Below are 22,386 nucleotides of genomic sequence, written 5' to 3' on the forward strand. Positions count from 1 at the left end.
AAAATTCTCATGCTCCAAGTCCTTGAAGAATAAAACCATATCTTTTTGGTGGTTCAGTGATCTAAGGCAATCCCAATAAACTTTGGATGGAAAATGCCATTCACATGCAGAGAGAGAACTATGGAAACTGAATGTAAATGAACACATGCTATGTTCACTTTTTTCCATCTGTTTTTCCCCCCTCGTGGTTTTTCCCTTCTGTACAGATTTTTTTTCTCCCAACATGATTCATATGGAACTATGTAAAAAGTGTAAAAAAAAAGTGAATATATATGTATAACCAAAAATGTTGTTTTTCATGTAAATGGGGAAAATAAAAATAAATAAAATAAAAAAGAAGAATAGAACTATAGTTTGTCTCTGGATCTACCCAGCATGGGAAGATCTCCAAGGGTATTTGTTTGACTGACACAGACTTCTGTAACTCAAAGGAATTATTGACTCATAATCTCCAATAAAGAGTAGGACAGACACACAATGGCAGATTAGAGAAATTACTCACACTTGGTATTATAGGCGGTGTCAAGGTACCTTTTCGTAAGCCTTCCCAATTAAAGCCTTCAAACCATCTGTAAAGGGAACAAACAGATAATTCAGAGCATTTTATCTTTATACTGGTGTTTCTGGATCATTTTTATGATTGTTGTTTAGTCATTTTAGTCGTATTTGGCTCTTTCTTGACTCCATTTGAGGTTTTTTTGGCAAAGGTATCGGAGTACTTTATCATTTCCTTCTCTAGCTCATTTTATAGATAAGGAAACTGAAGCAAATAAGGTTGAGCAACTTGCCTAGTATCACACAGCTACTAAGTGTCTGAAGTCAAATTTGAACTCCAGATTTCCTGACCCAGGCCTGCCACTTTATTCACTGCATCAATCCATAGTCATTATCATAGGTATGTATGGCTAACAACTTGTATGGCTAACTATTTTCATTTTGCTACCAAGGGGTTGAGCAATCTTGGCCAAGGAATTATATCACTTTGTTTATCGGTAAAAGTAAAAATATTAGCAAGACAAATAAGCAGTTTAGTTTGCCTTTTTAAAAGAATTCATAGACCAATCTTTGGTCTGAGCTCCTCTTGCTTGTAGAATATTGCATTAGGCACAGAGGTACCCAGACACTTGGATCTCCAGCTCCAAGGCAGAAGGCTCAAATATAATCCTGGTTTTTCTAGAGCATAGTAAGAGAAGAGGGGGTCTAGGCTCCCTTTGTTCCTTTCAAAGTAACAAGAAGGAACAGAAGTTTTTAATTCTTATGGGGAGGAGACCAGAAAAGGAAGACTTTCCCCCACTTCCAACCAGAGAGGTTTCCTTATTCTTGGGTCACCCCCTGGAAATTTCCTTGTACAACATTGTATACAGTCTGTATTTAATTGACAATGAATATATGATTTTCTTCAAAATAGAATGTAAACTCCTTAATGGTAGGGACTATTTTACTTTCATCTTCCTATTCTTGATGCTTAGTATATTGTGTAGAATATTGTAAATGCTTAATCGATCTTTGTTGAATATGGGAATTTGGATTTGTTGAATATTTACTGGAGAGGAGGCAATGACAGTTGCATCCTTGAGATAAAATGTGGACAATAAGCAAATGAAAAGTTGAAGTGGTTTTTGAAGTATGGGCACTACAGGCACAGAACTGTAGAAATTGAAAGTATTGTTGTCTCTGAAGTACCACTACACACCCCTCAGATTGACTAAGATGACAGGAAAAGATAATGATGGATGTTGGAGGGGATGTGGGAAAACTGGGACACTGATACATTGTTGGTGGAATTATGAACTGATTCAACCATTCTGGAGAGCAATTTGGAACTATGTCCAAAGGACTATAAAACTGTGCATATCCTTTGATCTAGCAGTGTTTCTACCAAGACTGTCCCAAAGAGATCATAAAAAGGGAAAAGGGTCTATGTGTGCAAAAATGTTTGTAACAACCCTTTGTGTAGTGGCAAAGAACTGAGTGGATGCCCATTAGTTGGAGAGTGGCTGGATAAGTTGTGGTTTATGAATGCCATGGAATATTATTGCTGTATAAGAAAGCATTATTTAGATAGCTCATCCTAGATAGCTCATCCCAATGCCCATTCTCATTCTGGAAGGTGAACTCCAATTCCCCCTCCTCTCTTTCTGCGTAAAAGCCCCTCAGATCTGATGAGCAAAAGCACATGTCAGGATCACTGAGACCCGGAAAGGACACTTACTTGTGCTTCTGGATATCTTTTACTCCATTTTTCAAATTCCCTAATCTTTCCGATGGATTGTCCCTATAAAGAAAATGATAGAAAGATAAAAAATTCACTTTCTTATTTTAACACAAATTATTGATTCACTTTGTATACAATAAAAATCTCCCAAATCTCACTACCTTCTTTACAAAGCACATGCTTCCAGCACAATTTACTTATTTTTAATATTGTTTATTAATTTTTACATTAAAGTAAATTGAATTATGTAAAAGGTTTCATGTAATGAAAAGATTTTCTTACAAAGAAGGTAGCTAACCTCCAGCTTCTGAAACAAGGAGAAAATTATTTAGGATTCTAGAATAGGAAGGCATCTCAGAAGTCATATAGAACCAGTCAACCTTATTATTTAATTTAATTTTAAATATTAATATTTAACCTATTAAATTTAAAAGGGGGGAGGAATATAAATTACTTTCTAAACACGCAGACACACTTTGGAAGACAAGGGACTGAGGTACACAGGATCAAAATAAAAGCTGAATTGTTTACCTGCATAGTTTTTTAATTAAATTAGCAGCATTTTTGGCAATCTTCTTTGGAAATTCTATCATGTCAATTCCTCTCAATATAATATTATAGGTCTTCATAGGATCCGGGCCTGAGAAAGGAGGACTTGAAGGAAAAGAATAAAACAGTAACATTTTCTTAGGTTTTCATTCTGTAAAGAATTCTTTTCTAAACATGTCATAAAAACTAACTCCAAAAAACATCCCCGGTAACTTGCACAATCCTTGGCACATGTCAGGGACTCAATAAGTGATTAAGTTAAATAATTGATATTGGAGTGTGTTTGTGAGCAATCAATGGGACAGGGGAATCTAATGATTTGGATTCACTTCTCCATGTACATGTTCTTTAATTCCCATATAGAAAGCATGATCCTTGATGATAGGAATTACTTCCATTTTTATTGTTTGCAACTCCGGGGCAAGGGCTTGATGCACACTTGCTGAATTGAACTGAATATAGGAGAGTAGTAGGATGCAAAATATCATGAATTCCAGTCTTGGAGTGTGAACCTGGGCCCTGGGATGTGGGTCAGGCTTCTGTATAGAGCCCCTTTGCCCACTGTATGCCCTCTCTGTAAGCATCTGGTATCCTTAGAATACCTGCTCAAAGATCAATTTCAATGCATCCTTCTAATCCATGGGATTTGGTAGAGTGGACAGAAGATTGATCTTAGAATAAAATCTGGATTCGAATCTTGCTTCTGGCTGGATGACCTTGGGTAACTCAAGATCTCAGCGGTTCAAGAAACACTTTAAGACTCTTAATTGGCAGAACTCATGCTGATGTGCCTTGATGGAGGGTGTTTCCTTACTGGAAGAACCCCATGCAGATACAGTCACGGTTCTGGGTGAAAGAGAGGCTGAGGGTCTCTATGCAAGGCACAAAAAAAAAAAAAAAAACGATCCCAGCCTTTCCATTCTGTGGGGAACCTATACACTGCCCAGTGACATACAGTATCTTGGGGAGAGGAGGGAGGATCTTAACCATCAAAGGGATGAAGAAAAGTCTCACGCAGGAGTGTTTAACCCAGGCCTAGAGAGAATATACAGCTTTTAATAGGTCTATACCTATTAATGCATAATGTATTATGTATTATATAATATCCATATTATTATATTATAATGTATATAATATTATATATTTTATATGCATTGTGTAATACATAATAAAATGCAAGGGGGAGGTATGAAGGATGGTCTATGCAAAGGCATGGAGGTGGGAGATGGAATGATGTGTATGGGCAATAGCAAGAAGTGCCCTATGGTAGAACCTGGGGGGCTCTGACAAGGTGGCCAGGGGTCAGATGGGGAAGGAGTGTCAATGCTGAAATGATGTATTTTTATCCCAGAGCAGGGATGGCGTGCTTTGAGCACGTTGATTTGACAGATGCTTAGATGATGGATTGTCAAGGGGAGGAACTAGAGGCAGAGAGGCCGATAAAAGGCTAAACAATAGCTCAGGGAAGAGCCCATGAGGGCCAATAATGACCAATTTCTCAGAAAGGAAACAGATACGAGGATGCATGAAAAGGGAGCCTGGAACTGAGAATGAGTGGTTGGAATTACATTTCAGCCCATGAAGGCTCATTTGAAATAATGAAACATCTCAACAAGGATAGAATTATCAGTGTCAGAGAATCACAGAATCAAAGGATGTAGAGTTAGAAAGGCCAAGTTATCTAACCAGGGAGAGTACATGGGAAATCGATGCAAGCAGATTAGGACTGTGGGGACAGACTTTTTGGAGGAAATTGTTTGGGTTGAAATTTTGGATTTGCGATTTTTTTTTTTAACAAATCAGATGGGAAAAAGAGATGCCATATCAAATGTACACAGGACACCAGGGCAGCCACTAATCTGCATGTCCAGGCAATTTTTTTTTTTTTTTTTTTTTTTTTTGCTAAGGCATTTGGGGCTAAGAGACTTGCCAGGGTCACACAGCTAGGAAATGTTAAGTGTCTGAGGCCAGATTTGAACTCAGGTTCTCCTGTCTTCAGGGCTGGTGCTCCATTCTGCACCTCCTAGCTTCTCCCACGCAATTCTTAGATCTTCAACACATTTGGGAAGGTAGAGAGCATACAGAGAAAGGCATCCAAGACGGTGGAGGGCCTTGAATCTGTATCATGTGAAGATCAGATAATAGAGTTGGGAATATTTAATCTGGAGAAGACAAGAGCTGGGTGGATGGGTGGGTGTATATGATAGTTGGTTTCAAGTACATGAAAGAAAGGAATATCCTTGTTCTAATGAACACTGGGTGAAAGTTAGAAAGGCACTAGTGTAGACCAAGATGGCTCCAGGCCATCCCAGAGAGGGCTGCCTTGGGAGGTGAGAGTCAACTTGTTCTTAGGGGCTTTTCAGTAGGAGACCTGGGTATGTTAATAGTGGGGATTCCTTTCCTATACAGGTTGGATTAATGGCTGTTGAGGTAATGTCCAACTCTAAAATTCAGTGAATCTATGGGAATTTGCTCCTCTGGAAGCGTCCTAATAAAAGAGACAAGAGCAGAGCCATTTCATGTCTGGCTATCCCATTTTTACCCACACTTCTCATCTCAATGCTCATACCTGCCAGTCAGGAGTTCATACATTAAGATTCCTAGCGACCAGTAGTCCGCCGAAATGTCATGACCTTTGTTCAGGATGATCTCAGGAGCTACGTACTCTGGGGTCCCACAAAAAGTCCATGTTTTCTTTCCAAATCCTATTTTCTTTGCAAAGCCAAAATCAACCTAGAAGCAAAAAGCAAAGAAAAGAGAAAATAAGCACACACAAAAGCAAACTGCTCCTCCACGCGGAGGGAGAGTGGCCAGTTGAAACCTATAAAATGCGATTTCATTGATTTTAATCAAAGGATAAGCACAAGGGCCTACTTGGGAAAGTTGAACTAAAATATGGAGATAGTGATAAAAGGGAAAATAAATTCAGGAATCCTGGATCCTATAATCCTGTCTTCTGCAAATGATTCATTTTTGTCATAAACAATAACCACGACAACAACAAAGACAACTTTTTAATTAGGATTCAAACATTGCTTAACCATGCCCACCACACTTCTCTTCTTTAGATCTTTCTTGTGATTTAAATATAGCATAATATTCATTTAAACAAGAATGCTTGCTGTTATCTGAACAAAGAAGGAATTCTGAACTAATTTTTTTTTTTTTGGTTATTCATTTTTTCAGTTGTGGCGGAATTTGGGGTTTTCTTGGCAAAGATACTGGAGTAGCTTGCCAGTTTCTTCTCCAGTGGATCCTTTTGTTAGGCAATCAGGGGTGAAGTGACTTGCCCTCATATAGTGAGAAGTGTCTGAGACTGGATTGGAACTTGGATTTTTTTGACTCCAGGCCCAGAGCTCTATCCACTATCAGCTACCTCTTTAAACTAAGTTGCTTTCCTTGTTTTGTCATTTAATCCCATTTTAACCAGATCTGTTGATCCATTGTCTCTTGGACTATCTGGACACCTGAAGACACTTCCTACCTACTTTAATTTAAGCTTATCATTAATTAAATATTAAATGACTAATCATTCAATAATGTAACACGATGATAGCTGTCTTTAAGCATTTCTAGTTGGCATGGGAGTATCCCTTGTCATGTCTTCGCTTCCCTAGTTTTCTTGGCTTCCTTTCAAACTCAGTTCATCTTCCACCTTCTGTGGGAACTTTTCTGATCTCTCTTCCCTTTTCCCTTCTCCAATTTCCTTTGCATGTATCTCAGATATGTCCAATTATTACATGCCCTCATCATCTCAGTGATTCTTTCTTCTTTCTTGTATCCCCAACAAGAAGTTCATTACATTATAAGGACTTGATAAAACTCACTGAACAACTGATAAATTTGTTCCCTTTGGCTACAGGAGTCTCCAAAGTAGAAGATGCAAATAGGCAAATTTAGTCTTGATGGAGGGGAAAAAAGAGAAAATATCCCAATCAGAAATGGGATTTCTTTGGAAAATTGTTCACTTAGAGTAGAAAGAGAGTTCAGAGGCCAAAAAGCAGTCTCCTCTTGCTCAGAAGAGGAACTAAGATGAAGATTAGCTCTATGGCTTGCCTAGTGTCATAGCTAAAAGAAGGAGAGCTCTCTGGGTTTCCTCTCATGGAAAATTTTTAAACCAGGGTTGGGTGACCATTAGTTGGTGACATTGTAGACACCAATCTTGGTCAGGTCTCAGTTGCAGCATATGACCACCGAGGGCCTTTACACTCTGATGGTCTGAGGGCTTATATAATATTTGTTGACAAATATTGGGATTATTATTGGTGTTAACAAATAGCATTTCATCAAGCCCTGGTGAAGCAGGTAGAACTTTTTGAACAATTATATAATTTCCTTGAGAACTATGGAATCATTATAAATTTCAATCTTGAAATAACCAAATTTAGCACAAAAATCTCTACCCAACTCTAATTTAATACCAATCCAGATACTGAGAAGCTTGGAATACCTAAGATTTGCTGATTTTCATCCAGTGTGATTCTTGAGTTCAGTCATTTCCTTTTTTTTTTTTTTTTTTAATACAGTGACAATTGAAACAGAGCTTTGGACACAGTAAAGGCTTGATAAAACATGAATTTAAAAGGATTTTAAAAATTAGTAAGTTAAGTAATATTTATCGTTCATGGGTAGATATGGACAATATAATTTAAGAATGACAATTTTACCTAACTAATCTATTTATTTAATATCTTCCCAATCAAATTACTAAAAAAATTATTTTACTGAGTTAGAAAAAATAATCACAAAGTTCATTTAGAGGAACAAAAGGTCAGGAACTTCAAAGAAACCAGAGAAAAACAATATAAAGGAAGTAAATCCAGAAGTATCAGACTTTAAACTTTATTATAAGGTAAGAAATTTGTTGAAGTAGAAAAAGAATAAATTCAGTTATTTTAAATTAAATTTTTCTTGTGTAAATAAAACCTCTGTGGTCAAGAACAGAAGAAATGCAGAAAATTGGGGAGGGGGAACTTTCATAGAAATCTCTCAGACAGGATGTGATTGGGTTGGAATATTGTGTAATATAGAAAATGATAAGTTGGTTGATTCAGAAAAAATCATGCAAAGATTTATGAAGGAAGATGCTATAGACTTTCAGAGAAACAGATAACAGATGGAAAAAAGCATCTTATGGTCTTACATATATGTGTGTGAGTGTGTATATGTGTATAAATATAGATATATAGATATATTTGTATATGTTTATAGATATCTATGTATATGAGTATATAAATGTGTATGTGTATATATCCATTCTTAATTGGAGTCTTTTTTTAGAATGGGAGAGAGAGGGAAGGGAAAAATAAACTATGTGTATAAATCTAGATATACATGTATATGTTTATACATATCTATGTATATGTATGTGTGTACAGATATATACATATATATACACACACATATATATATATACATATGTATACACACATATATCTATATACACATATATATCCATTCTTAATTGGAGTCTTTTTTTAGAGTATAAGAGAGAAGGAGGGAAAAAATAAAATAAAAAATGCACAGTAGAGAACAAAAGAAAACCAATAAGGAAACAAAGAAAACATGAGCAGTTTTGAAAACAATGTGTGATATTTATTATATAGGTTTCCTTGAAATGGAAATTTATTATTTTATGTTAAATCTTCTCTTATAGTCTGGTGTGTGTACAGCAACCCCCCCTTTTCTCATTTTGAATTTAAATTCAAAATAAAAAATAATTACCAAAAAAGACACTGACAGTGACTGGATCAGATTCCAGCTAGAAATACCCTAAAGCTCATCTAGTTCAATTCATTCATTTAATTTTTAATTTTTTAAAAAATATGGAGCTTAAACTAAAACTCCCTGAGCATTTTCATATATAAAATAGGACATAAAATAAATCTGCAGGTGAATTGTGAATCTTTATCATGTACCACTTAATTTTTCTTGAAGTTTATAATAAATTCAACCATTAATTTTTTTTTTAAGTAAGTTGCTTTTTTTCATCAAATTGAACAGCTGAGCTACTACTGGGTAAGATTAGCTAATGTTGAGAATCCTCTGAGTAAAGTAGTTTTTAAAAAGCCCTCAAAATCATTTCCCTAAGGAAATTTAAACATAATTCAATTTAATTAAAAATATCAATCAACTACTGTGTTTCAGACATTATGATAGGAACAAAACATAAAAAGATAAAAATGACATAACTCCTACTTTCGGAGAACTTATATTTATTTAGATAGATTTTTCATTCTATAATGGTAGGCATGCGTACAAATAAGAAATACAAAGTATTTATGTAGGCAGGGAGAAGGTATTAATAACTGGAAGAATTAGGAGAGATTTATGTAGGAAGTAGTGCATTAAATACTTTGAATTGGGCTAGGATTTCTGTGTGTTGGAGAAGAGGAGGATGGGGATTTCAGACATAGGGGATTCACTTGTCCAATTCTATATCACACATAGAATACGACTTTCCAGGCTAGTTTGACTAGAACAGAAAAGAGATAAAGGAGAAGATAAAAGAAACTGAAAAGGGAAGTGAGGATCAGCTTGTGGAAAGCTGCAAATGTCAGGATAAGATGTAGGGTTTTCTCCTAGATTTACTATAGGGAGCTGCTGGAGATGTTTGAGGAGCAGGGGTTCATATAGTTGGTATATGCTTTAGGAACATGAATTTGTCAAATTTGTGGAAGGGATTGATGGAAAAGACTAGAGGCAGGAAGATCAATTGGAAAAGGCTTGAATTCCAGTAGGAGTTTTGTGAGGGGAGGGAAGTGGACAGATGCAAGAAATGGTGTGGAGGTTGGATCAATTAGACATGGAAACTAATTGGATGTGTAATTGGAGAGGAAGGATAATGAGGCATGACAGTAAAACTGTGAACTCTGGGGTGATGCCCTAGGAGACAGATGGGGGGGTGTACGTATATATGTGCCTGTTTGTGTTTTGTGTTTTATGGTTTGATGGGGAAAATAATGAGTTTCATTTTGGGCAGGTTAAGTTTGAGATGCCCCCACAGGACAATTAGTTGGAGGTTTCCAGAAAGCAGTTGGTAAACAACTCAGGGAAAAAAATTAGGAACAGGAATAAAGCTCTGAGAATCAGCTATGCAAAAATAATAACTGATCCCATGTGACCTGATGAAACTAGGGTGAAAGTATGCAAAGAGAACAGAAAAGGATCCCAAAGAGAACATTATGGGATGCTCAAAGTGAACAGATAGGAGCCGAAGGAAGACCTAGCAAAGGAGAATGAAGAAGAGCGGTCTGATTTCTAGGAAGAGAAGCACGAGAGAGCAGTATCATGGATGGGCAGAAGAATAAGATCATGAGCAGAAGGTGATGGTTCGGCCTTGGCAAGGAGCGGGACCAGCTCTTTGTCAGAGACTGGAACAAAGAAGCTGATGGTAGAGAATGAGGAGCAAAGATTTTGAGGCAACGTGGAATGAGAGAGAAAGAGGAACATGGGATGTCAGCTTTTGTTTTCTCAGGAAAATTCTGTGCTGAGAACTTGAGGGACTTTCTCTCTGCTAAGAGAATGGGGAGGATGTACTTTAGGAATTGGAGAAACAAGGGAAAGATTTGGTCATAGTTGCTAGGGAAGGTGTGATAGAGCCATTTGGGAAGGAATAAAAGGATTTCTGTGCAGCAGTGAGATTAGTTACTCTAATCTTAGTCTATGGCCTAGTCTGAATGATTGATTTTCTTTCTTTAAGGAACGTGTGAGGAAGTATAAAATGGATAATTAGGGTGAGGGAGCATTGGGGTTTAGAAATAGGACAGAGGGCAAGAAGTTTAAAGGAATTTGCTTGAACTGATTAGTCACAGGTTCAAGACTGTGAAAGACAGAAAGTGAAGACAGAGCAGGGGTGAGGAAGTGAGAGACAAGATAGAAGGATCAGAGGCTGAAATGAGGATGGAAAAGAAGTCAAAAAGAAACAAGGAAAAAGGAGAGATTGACCGTTAAGTGACTATAGTGAAAGAGTGGGATTTCTAAAGTGAATTAAGGAGTTCTGACAGATATGGGTGATAGTTGGATCAAGGGTCTGATTGATTCTGTGTTTAGCTGAGATAGGATAAAGATAGAGGGAATGGGCACTTAGGGGAGTAAATAGAAAGGAAGGGTATTCCAGGGGGTATCAACATTCTTAAAAATGGCTTCAAATATTCCCGGATAATTGATAATAAACAATTACTTTGGATGGAAGATGTCTGAAGAAGATTACTTCTCTACAATCCCTCCAAGTCTGAGAATAGAACATAACAAATGCTGAAACAGTCAATGGTTTCAGCTTGGTGCTCTACAACTTCAAAATGTCCTTGTCCTTTTTTTTTTTCCCATAATTCCGGAACAACATGCATGGCTATGAACACAGGGGCTGAAGGGCAATAATGAGTCACTTTTAGGGGAAATGTTCACACCAGGGCCGTGAGACCAATTTCACATGTGAAGGGTCATCATCCCCGTGGGGAAACAAGCCGCAAAAAATACTGACCAGTTTGGCGTAACCTCGGTGGTCAAGAATGAGGTTTTCTGGCTTGAGGTCCCTGTAAATGATTCCTTTGGAATGCAGATAGGCAAACGCTTCTACCACACACGCAGTATAAAATCTGGTTGTCGAATCTTCAAATGAACCTCTGGGAAAGAGAAAACAGAGCAAATGGAGCCATAGAATGGGTTAACCAATAGAGTCACAGACTTTGCTTTGTTCTGGCCAAAGACCAAAGAATTGATGAATTCACAAGGCAGAGTGACAGCTGATATTTATATATTTCCTTAAGCTTTGCGATGTCCTTTTCAGGACATTGTCTTATTCTATTTTCCTGTTGGAAGACATATACTTGTCAGCATGTTGCTTCCTCCATTAGAGTGGGAGCTCCTTGAGAGCAGGAACTCGGGTACCCAGCACTCAGTCCAATGCTTGGAACATCAATCTTTGTTGATTTGCTTTGATTTAAGAGCAAGAGCTGCCCTTTGCATTTGAATCTTCAGTACCTAGCACAAGGCCTGGCACATAGTAGGTACTTATTAAATGCTTGGTGATTAGTTAATACTTAAAAACACTGTGTGTGCTGGGTACTACTAGTATTATTGAGTCTCATTTTTTAGAGAAGAAGAAACAGAGAGGTTGAACATAGAAGTAGTAAAGGCCAGAAAGAAGATTCAAATCCTGAGCTTTGAATCTAGTCCTTTTGCTACCAGTAGGACTTTGCAGTCTCAAAGGCTCCCTCAGCTCCCAATCCACAATCTGATGATCTTATATCAAAGTATTCCTTCCAGTGAACAACACATCACAAAAGCATCTAGTGGCAGGTTCTAAGGAGCAGCTGGGAATTCAATCCCAAAATTTGTCTAAAAAATTGGGCAATATTTTTGAAGGCTAACTTCCAGCAAAGTCTAGAGAGCATTTTAATGCTAATAATCATGATGACAATAGTAATACTTAGCCTTTACATAATACCTATTATGTAACAAGCACTGTGCATATCTCATTATCTTGTGTTGTTATAATACACACACACACACACACACACACAGACACACACACACACACACATACACACACACAGAACATTGGGCTGAGCTTTAAGTCAGTAAAATCCAGCTTCAGACATGTATTAGTTGTATGACCAGGGGCAAATCACTTAACTGCTATCTGCCTCATTTCCTCATCTGTAAAATGAAGATAATAATAGTTTCTATCAGGGACATTTTCATTTTTGTCTTTGTATCCCCTACCTTTGCCTAGCATGATTCCTAGCACATAGAATTCTTCTAATATATGTTTGCTGATTGAGTGAAGGGAGAAGACTGAATGTCTTAATCACCAAATGGCAGAACTAGAAAGGCCTTTTAGTTATACAATTGGTCTTACCCTTTCCTGAGCAGAGACAAGATTTGAACTCGGGGCCTTTGACTAAATATCATGTACTTTCCTACTGCTCCATATTAAAATATACTCAGCTTTTTATGGAAATTATAAAAGGAAAAACTCCATATTCTGTATTTTATCAGTCAGTGACTGAGATTTAAAGAAAAAAAATCAAACATTGACTGTCCTCAAGAGCTTATAGTTGACTCTATGTAACCCCTTTGACAATAACTGGGTCTTCTGGAAGCAGGAAGTCAAGCCATTGATGAGCAATGGCTCTCAGCTAACTTAACAATGAGTTTAAATGAGATGATCTATTACTTCGGAGAATTATCTTGGTGTAAAATATGTAAGGTTCACCTGAGGCTCCCTCAAAGTTGTAGGAGATAGAAATCATTACAAAAAATCAATGATATAACTTTCATCACTAAATAGTAATTTTAGATAAGTTTTGAAAATTGAATCCAATCTGTAGAAGTCATCGCATTAAGACATGTCAGAGTTACTTACAACAAAATAAAAATGAAAAATTATCATTGGCTGTGGAAGTGACAGTCTCAAATTTGCTACAAAGCACTCTTGTTTCTGTTTTTATTAACAAATTTAGAAAATGGCTAGAACAAATATATCACGTATTCTATAGCTCTTTGAAATATTAGCTACACTTGACAGTGAGGTCTTCTCCGTGACAAATTAATAGACTGAGAAACTCAAATCACTTCATCGAAAATGATTCTTTCCATAGCTAGATGGCAGTAGACACCAATATTAAGTTAGATACGACTGGGAAACTTAATTACCATCCGGTCACCAGAATGGTCAATTTTTTCAGGAGTGCTTGATCTAAACAGATTTCAGAAGCAACAGAGGATATAACAAATGTGAAAGAACTCTAACAGGAACATGGACATATTGACTTTTTGATCGTCAACAATGGCTAGTCAACAAAGAACGACTGACTGAGAGATTTCCTTGTAGGACAAATTTAGTTTCAGTAATAAAATCACAGAGGTGAAACCCATTTTGAAAAGAAAACCAGTTCTTTTCAAAAAGTGACAATGTCAAATCTTATCTTAGCTCACCCAAGAACTGGATTCAAATAATCTCCTGCATGGATGAATGCAAGGGCAGGAGCCAATTAAATTTGATTGTAGCTTTTATAAATGCCCAAGAAGAACATGTCAGAAAATGTCTTTCTTTAAATGGGAGGTGACGATATACCCGGAGACATCTTTAAATGAAAGTTGAAGACTGGTTCCAAAAGGTTAAATCCTCAATTGATTATTTAATATCTTTTCTCCCTTCCCCCACTCCTCAGATCTGGACCCGAGACTTCATTATATTCCCTGTATGGAAAGTCCCTCCATTAAAGGCATTTAATGATTACTGGATAACTTCCTTTCTTAGTGAGTTGTCTAGAGGCACTGAGGATTTAAGGGAGGTCTTCCTGATTTCCTAGTTGTTGCTCTATCATGCAATAGTATTTATTATGACAATTAACATAAAGTCATTCAATCCTGACATTAAAGATCTAGTGAATACTTGTAATAAAGAAAATAATTCATTATATACAAATAACACATTTTTGAGTGTGAATCTATTTCTTTCACATGTGAATCACACTGATTAAAACATCATTCAGTTACATCAAATTTTTTTCAGAAAAAGAAAGCAATGCATTTATCTCTACTGTACTTTTGTCATTAGCCATGACAATAACAATAACTGATTTTGTGTAGCGTTGTGATCTTTTCAGAAGTCTTTACATACATTCTTTCATTTGAACTTTACTACAGCCCCGTAGGGTGGATTATTTTTCCCATTTTATAGATAAGGACATTGAGGCTGAAAGACATTAAGTGGCTTGCTTGTAGCTAATGTCAAGGGCAGGTTAGTTGTTGGTACATCTGACCACTCTGGCTAGAACGTGAGCACCTTGAAGGCAATGAGTTACAGCTTGTTGGGGATGTGAGGGAGGGGGTTCCTGGTGAGGTTCATGTTGGGCTTGAGCTCCCCACTCAAATTCTTTAATGGTCCATGCCATTGTTTTACTGATGAGGCAACTGTGAGATCCAAGGAGATGAAGGAACTTGCTCAACCGCTACTAAGCAGTACAGCTAGACTTTGAATTCAGAGCTTTTCCCTCTCTAAATTAGCATCTCAGTTTAATTTAATTTCATCCCCTACATCTTCTCTCTGTCTGTGTGTGTGTCTGTCTCTCTGTCTCTCTCTCTCTCAGTCTCTCTCTTTCTCTCTCTCTTTCTGTCTCTCTGTCTGTCTGTCTGTCTCTGTCTGTCTGTCTGTCTCTCTGTCTCTGTGTGTGTGTGTGTTTCTCTGCCTGTCTCTGTGTCTCTCTGTGACTGTCTTTTGCACCTGCTAAATATTTATCTAATTAATTTTGTTAAATTCTATGAATTTAGATATATCATCGGTCAACTCACATCTTCTAAAACATAACTTCCAGAAGTAAAAAGTTGGGGTACCAAATCCAGACCATAAAGCCTATCTTAGCTCTGTCTCTTTAGACCAGCACACAGAGGGTAGTGTCTGGAAAGGAAGGAAACTCAAAAGACACAGTGGAATCATCACAGAATTGCTAGAATAGAAGGAAGAGATATTAGGAATCAGCTAATTCAAGACCCTCTCTTTATAGTTGAGGAAATGAGACTCAGAGAGGTCCAGCAGGTGCCCCAGCTCACATCGTGAGCCGTCGGCAGAGTCAGCTGTACTTAATGGTCTTTGGTGATTAATGGAGATCAGAGCTGTGACAGGGACAAGCAGAGCACATACTGAGGGTAGCAAAGCTGAGGCTGGGCTGGAGAGAAGGAGAAATGGGTGTTAGGGATGCACCTGCTCTCCCAGGTATATTGTGACATTTGGATGGAGGAGCCGTCATTTTCTATTTTTGCTTTGGGGGGTAAAATGAACCAGCAAAATCAACCAAGTGATTAAAAACAAAGCAACATTTGCCGAGGACTGCCTGTGTGCAGAGGGCTCTGCTTGGCTGCTTGGGGAGAAAGCGAGGTGACAGAAGACATCTTCCTGGAGCCCTTGTCCCAATATGGACAAGTCCATTAAGGGCAACATGGCGCCGTGGCCAGACAAGTGGCTCTGGAATCAGGAAGACCTGAATTCAAATTCTGCCTCTTAGACTTAATAGTTTTATTAAATCAGCCTGGTTCCTGATATTTTCTGAGACTCAGGCTCCATCTGCTTGAACTTGATGGTCTCTAAAATCCATTCTAGCCCCAGATCTATAATTCTCTGAATGTTTGATGCGTTAGGGCACAGGCAATTCCAAATTCTATGTGGTGTCCAAGGGAGAAAAAAGAGAATGTGTGTGTGTGTGTGTGTGTGTGTGTGTGTGTGTGTGTGTGTGTGTGAGAGAGAGAGAGAGAGAGAGAGAGAGACAGAGAGAGACAGAGAGAAACACACACAGAGACAGAGAGACAGAAACAGAGACAGAGAGCCAGAGAGAGAGCCAGAGAGCCAGAGAGAGGTAAAGAGAGAGACAGAGAGATAGAGAGGGAGAAAGAGAGACAGACAGAGAGAGAGAGACAGAGAGAGAGAGAGCGAGAGAGAGAGAGAGAGAGAGAGAGAGAGAGAGAGAGAGAGAGAGAGAGAGAGAGAGAGATGGAAACAGAGACAGGCAGAGAGACGGAGAGAAACAGAGAGAGAGACAAAGAGAGACAGAGACAGAGAGAAATACACACAGAGAGACAGAGGCAGAGAGACAGAGACAGAGAGAAACACACAGAGAGACAGAAACAGAGACAAAGAGACAGAGAGAGAGGCAGAGAGACATAGACAGAGAAACAGAGAGACGACAGACAGACACACACACATAGAGAGAGAGAGAGCCAGAGAGAGAGAGCCAGAGAGAGAGAGACAGAGGCAGAGAGAAACAGAGAGAGAGAGATAGACAGAGAGCGAGAATGAGATAAATGCACTTGAGGGCCTAGAGGGCAGAGACTCAATCATTTTTCCTCCTGTTGCCAAGATGGGGCCTCGCATATTGTAGGCATATGATTAATTGACTGATTTAATGCTATAATACATAGATCTCCGTAGGCAAACAGCAATAAAACCCGTGAAGGCTAGAGAGTGACTAAATCTCCGGGCGCTAGCAAAAGAAGGGTCTCTCTGGCTTTGTGAAGCCCTGGGACCCAGGAGACCATTCGCAGGGTTTGAGTTGCTAAGAGGGAGGGGATAAATTCCCGAATCAAGGATGGCTCCCTAGGAATCCTATCTTTAGCTTGGGGTATTTAGGTGCCGGGGTGAGGGAGCCATACTCTGCAGACTAGGAGAGCTCAAGCAAGGAAGGAAGTGACATGGGCTCCTCATGTTAAAATATGAAGAGAATGTCAGGGGAGGAATTTGGGTGGGCAGTGAGAGGGCACCTGCTTAGAATCATAGGACTTAAAACTGTAAGTTACTCCAGAGATCACATGGTTCAGGCATGTGTTGGTACGTATTTAACAACTGGCTCTGTGGTGAGAGGATGTCTATGCAATATATTCTTCAGTTTAACTTGCATTGTTAACCCATAAAACAATAAATCAAATTCTGTTTTGTAGAGGCCACCTATTTCCAAGACTTAACAATTTAACAACTGGCTCTCCTTCACTGATTTGAGAGGCCTTAGAACACATCTGATTTGGAATACTGCATTTGCTGCCATTTCTAGACACTGTATTAGTGGATTTTGCTTAGCTTTTTCTTTTGGACACGGCAGAGTTGAGCACATGGGAGAAACGTAGAAATGATCATGGTATAAAACCAAAGGCTACCAATAAAACACACTGAAGAACAACTGCTGATCGTGGAGATGAAACTCCAGGTCTGTATGTTTTCTGGGATACGTTTAAGACAAAGTGGTGAGAATTTACAAAGATGACTCGCCAAGAAGAGATAGCCACAAGGGGGTAAAATGGAAGCAAGAGCTCACAATTGTGATGGGCTCAGGCAAAGCCTCGGAGGTAGCTTCCTTTAGCTCTAGTTCTACCTAGAGAACTGAGTTAGGAAGTGGTTCCGACCAGTTTTGACTTTTGTGACTCTGCAGGAGGGAGTGAGACTAGTGACTTTGCATAGGTCTGCCTCACTTAAATCCATTCACTTGTAAGTCAATACTTCCTGATGTCCTTAGTCATCACTAAGAAGGAGAGACACCTGTAAGTGCTTCTGATTTTTCTGATCCCATCTAGGGCAGTGTCTGCTGAAGGCTTTGGGTGAAGGCTGACCGCTTTATAGAAGGCTGTCTTAGTCAAATCCCAAGGGTCACCCCTATCAGGTATGACCAGTAAAGAATGGAGAACAAATGTGGTCATTTATAGGGATAGTGTGGCCTAGAGCACAGGATGCTCAAGATGGTCAGAGCTCAAATCTCCCCTCTGACCTTTGGCCCTTATGGGAGATTGTAGGACGCTGGACAGCGGTACTTACTGTACCAACTTCAGCTTTGGTTTCCTTCCATACAAAATGGCCTTAAAATAAGTATACAACTCCCCTCCCCAAGACTGCTAAGAGCTGCTGAAATGAAACTGCATTGTAAAGTGCTTTGTAAACTCTAAAAACACAGTGGAAATGTCATTCCTGATACCTACACGGTATAGTAAGAGAGGTATTTGCTCCCAGAATGCTGAAATCTCCGGGGATGCAGTAAGTTCATAAAAAAGACCCAAACTTCATGTTTGAGCTAGACTAAAGCCCATGCCTATAGTCCAATAAATAGGGATCTATGGCAAAATGTCTCATAGAATTTTGTTCTTGTATCTACCTCACATATCATTTTTATCATTCATAGGGAGAAACATTACAAATGTTGTTTTCTTCTGGACAGAAGCCCATTAAATGACCTACCTGTCCCTGAGAATCGTCCAAAGCTCTCCACCTAGGCAGGCTTCCATTAACATATACAAATATTTGCTGTCCTTGAAGGTCCGATATAGTCTGTGGATCACAAACAAAAAAAAAAAAAACAGTATTATTTAGATGATTTCTTTCTAAAATAACAGTTATTTAAATAATTTCCTTCTAAAATAACTGTTATTTAAATGATTTCCTTCTACAATAACTTGGTAATAATTCTGAAGGGTCTGGGTATGGATTTTTCTTTGATATAGAATTCTTGGAAATTAGGGTGGAGCAGTACCAAGAGTGTCTTTGAATGGGAACAATGGTTATGACCCAGAAAAAAAGCAAAATTCAAGTCTACTCTGCTACAACTTGGACCTCTTGTTTTCAGACACTATTAGCGCTTTCTCTGGGTATGGATAGTGTTTTTCATTGTAAGTCAACCAGAGTTGTCTTGGATCATTGCACTACTGAGAAGAGTTTGGTGATTCACAGCTGATTATCTTACAATATTGGGGTTCTTTTTTCACTTTGCATCAACTCTTGGGAATCTTTCCAGGTTTTTCTGCTCATCATCTCCTATAATAGCGCAACAGTATCCCATCATAATTTATATCGATCAATTTTGTCCCATTTGTGCGAGGACAGACCCTAGTCTGTCCCTAGAAGTGTCATTTTGAAGGGGGCAGAATAACTCATTCCTCATGTAAACAAAATTTGGTTGACTTAGATCTCATCTTTAGTTCTCTGACATCATTCAGGAGCTTTGAAAAAAAATTGCAAGAAAGTTCTAAAAACTCTTAGGAAAAACTGGGCGTTTTAGTAATCAACCTTTTTTTTTCTTCATTGGAAAACATGGCTGGACAACTTTGGACAGTAAGAACTTGATTTGAAAACAGATAATAAACATAATTCTACACTATATCAGGTAGCCATGATTTCATGTGTGTGACTATTTCCTTCATCAGTACAGATTTTAACCCTTATAAAACTTAGTCAATGGTCTGTTGTGGTTAAAAAAACGTCACTTTGTGGGCAACCTGTAGAGAAGCCATTCCAAATCTTGGTAAAAGGATGTGCAGTGTGTTACTGGGCCTATACTCGTGGTCCTCCCCCAGTTTGGTTGGACTTTCCATAGTCAGAGCTCCTAGCAGCAGTTTTTGTATTGGGAAAATGACACAAAATTATATCCTATATTAATTTTTGAGGGGTAGTGACAAAGACTGTAGGATGTCACAAGACTGATTCTAAGAAAATCATGGAGATGAATAAAGATGGGTTTGGAATGGAGAAGAGTTTCTTTAGAGTATGACCAATAGTCTGGTTGAGGAAATCATCATTTGATAGCCTCCAATATTTTAACCCTGTATTAAATTGCTTTGTAGATTCCAAGGTCCATTGTTTCTCCTCTTCTAAAATCTTGAGAGTGCTGCTAGCATGACTCTAAATTTTATCACCCAGGGACAAAGTCCCAGTCATCCCATCCTAGTTATAGTGATTAGAGCTTGCTTTGGAGATTCTCAAGTCATTTTTATGCTACAGTGAATATTCAGGAAAGGACTTTAGTGAAGTTTCATGAAATGATGAAGATTGTTTTTGAGGAGAGAAACTGAATGGAGAAGAAAGAGATTTGGAAGGAGGATATGACATGAACTAAGGAAACTCATTTAACATGTACCCTGAAAACTTTTTGAAAATGTACTGAAAACTTTCCCCTTGGTTTGGGAAAAAATAAGTATGTGTGTATTTGTGTGTGTGTGTGTGTGTGTGTGTGTGTGTGTGTGTGTTTCATAGTGAAACCAATAAAGTTTATACAAATTAGATTGTTACAGAATAAAAAATCAAAAACCTTAACTCAGAATTAGCCCAACTGATCAGTACAGGTAGAAAATTTCTTACTAGGGTATGCATTGAGGTATTAATGTGGGCAAAATTTTTAAAATAAAATTGAAGGGACTTGTACCCAAATATGCCTTTTATCTCTCCTTGCTACCTGTCCTATAGGTCTAAAATCTGACATGCCAACCCTACCTAACAATGAAATCTGAATGAGCCCCTTGCATGATCTGCTTTTCAGAACGGATGTGCTCCTGCTGTCTCGTGTCCACAATGTGGCGCTTCTTGAGAATTTTCATAGCAAATGTTTTTGATTCTTCACTTTTCAACTGGACCTGGATAAAAGAAAAATCATCCATTAGTGAGTGATACAAAGTGGGGTGATTATTCTGCCATATAACATATCTCCCATTTTGGGAGCCAACCATTTATTACTCTTACCCAAAGTAAAAAAAAAAAAATGACATGCAAAAGATTGCCTTACAGATTATAATTAAGTTTCTTTCTCCTGTCTTTGCTGAATTTAAAGCAATCTCAATTGAACTGAGTCAGATCAACTCAGAGAAGGACTGAATTCATTTGTTCTTCAATCACCAATGACATCAAATGGTGATATCTTAATGAAAAAGAATACTATAATAAAATCAGAACCATTGAGTAAAAGGAGAGTCAAATAGCCAACAAAGATCATTATGACATAATGCAGAGAGAAAGAAGAAGAACTAGAAGGATGAGGGAAAATTTAGAGTCCATTTATAGGGAAAGTGAATGAAGAATCTGATGATTTTGAGGGAAGGATTGAAATCTGTGAAATAAAATGCAAAATAATCAAGATAATTCATTGATTTTGTTGATGTTTGATGCACAGCTCCTAATAATTTATTCCCTATAACAATTCTGGAGCTCCTATTTATATAGCCCTTCAAGATTTTTAAAACTCTTGACAAACATTTTCTCATTAGATCCTCATAATGATTATATGAAGTTGGTATTATGGAAGCACTGGATGGGCAATTAGGAATACATGGATTTAAATTTCACTCTTAAATATGTTCTAGCTGGATGACACTGAAGAAGTCACTACTCTCTCTCTGAATCTTAGCATCCTCATGTGAAGAATAAAGGTGGCTTTGAGGATTCCTTCCAGTTTTAAATATATCATCCCTCGATATGATATTTACAAATGAGGAAACTGAGTCCAAGTTACTCAAACTGTAAATATTAAAGGTGATTTCCACAAATCCTCCTGACGCACTAGCACTAGCATCCTTCCAGATGAGGACTGGTACCATTTACTCCCCAACTTGTTCACATCCCACTTTAACTATGGTGACCGGACACAAGGCTGGAACCTGACTAGGGCTATGCACAGCAGGACTCTGGATGTGTTCGATTTGTTTGCTGGGTCTCTCTGAGTGCAATCAAGAACAAAGCTCAGGTGGCTCCAGGAAAAGACTTAAAAACTTTCTGATTAACTAGCGAAATCCATCTCCCTGCCTTGCTTGCCACATTTGATTTCTTGCTTTCACTTCAGGGATGGTTCCAACGTTTCTAAGGGCCATTTTCAGGAGCTTGAGGGCAGCCTAGATTCAGAATGGAAACACGTTAACAGGATATGTTGCTTAGATGGAACCCCAGGGCATTTCAGCTTAATGGATCTCAGTCTTTGGCAGCCTTCTTGAACCTGTCTGCCTGATGGGAGGGGGCGATGCTTGCTTAATGAAGTTTCGAAAAGCCTTTCCCAGCTGAAAGATTCTCTGCTCTCTGGCTAGCCCACTCTTGAAAACAATAGGTCAAGATGTTAGGATGAGGGCAGTTCTTTGAAACCAGGCAGACAGGGGCATTTATAATGAAAAATAAAGGGATGCAAGAAAGACACCACAGAAGGGGTCAAGATGGCTGTCTGGGAGGATGGTTTCAAGCCAGGATACACAAATTCTGGAGCCGAGAGTCAGGCAAAGTAGGCTCCTCGATGAGGGTCTCTCAGCCAGGAGAGATCTTACATAGCCTAAAGTTTGTACAATCTCTTTATGAAGTATCCAATAAGTGGAGACGTATTAAGAACAGTCTAACC

The 22,386-nt window shown here is 38.3% G+C and overlaps 1 protein-coding gene across 3 annotated transcripts in view; it reads right to left on the minus strand.

The window, feature by feature from the left end:
* PRKG1 (protein kinase cGMP-dependent 1) overlaps window positions 1-22,386 on the minus strand; it is a 1,288,902-nt gene that overhangs the window by 6,689 nt on the left and 1,259,827 nt on the right. For all 3 annotated transcript variants that reach the window (XM_031949481.1, XM_031949480.1, XM_031949482.1), the window contains 7 exons: window positions 20,508-20,647; window positions 18,483-18,572; window positions 11,247-11,388; window positions 5,334-5,497; window positions 2,747-2,869; window positions 2,213-2,275; window positions 503-569 (listed from right to left, as the gene is read on the minus strand). In XM_031949481.1, the coding sequence (XP_031805341.1) occupies window positions 503-569; window positions 2,213-2,275; window positions 2,747-2,869; window positions 5,334-5,497; window positions 11,247-11,388; window positions 18,483-18,572; window positions 20,508-20,647 (789 nt within the window). The remainder of the gene's footprint in view (window positions 1-502; window positions 570-2,212; window positions 2,276-2,746; window positions 2,870-5,333; window positions 5,498-11,246; window positions 11,389-18,482; window positions 18,573-20,507; window positions 20,648-22,386) is intronic.

This window comes from Sarcophilus harrisii, chromosome 2 (genome assembly GCF_902635505.1).
Source record: "Sarcophilus harrisii chromosome 2, mSarHar1.11, whole genome shotgun sequence".
NCBI classification, from domain to species: domain Eukaryota; kingdom Metazoa; phylum Chordata; class Mammalia; order Dasyuromorphia; family Dasyuridae; genus Sarcophilus; species Sarcophilus harrisii.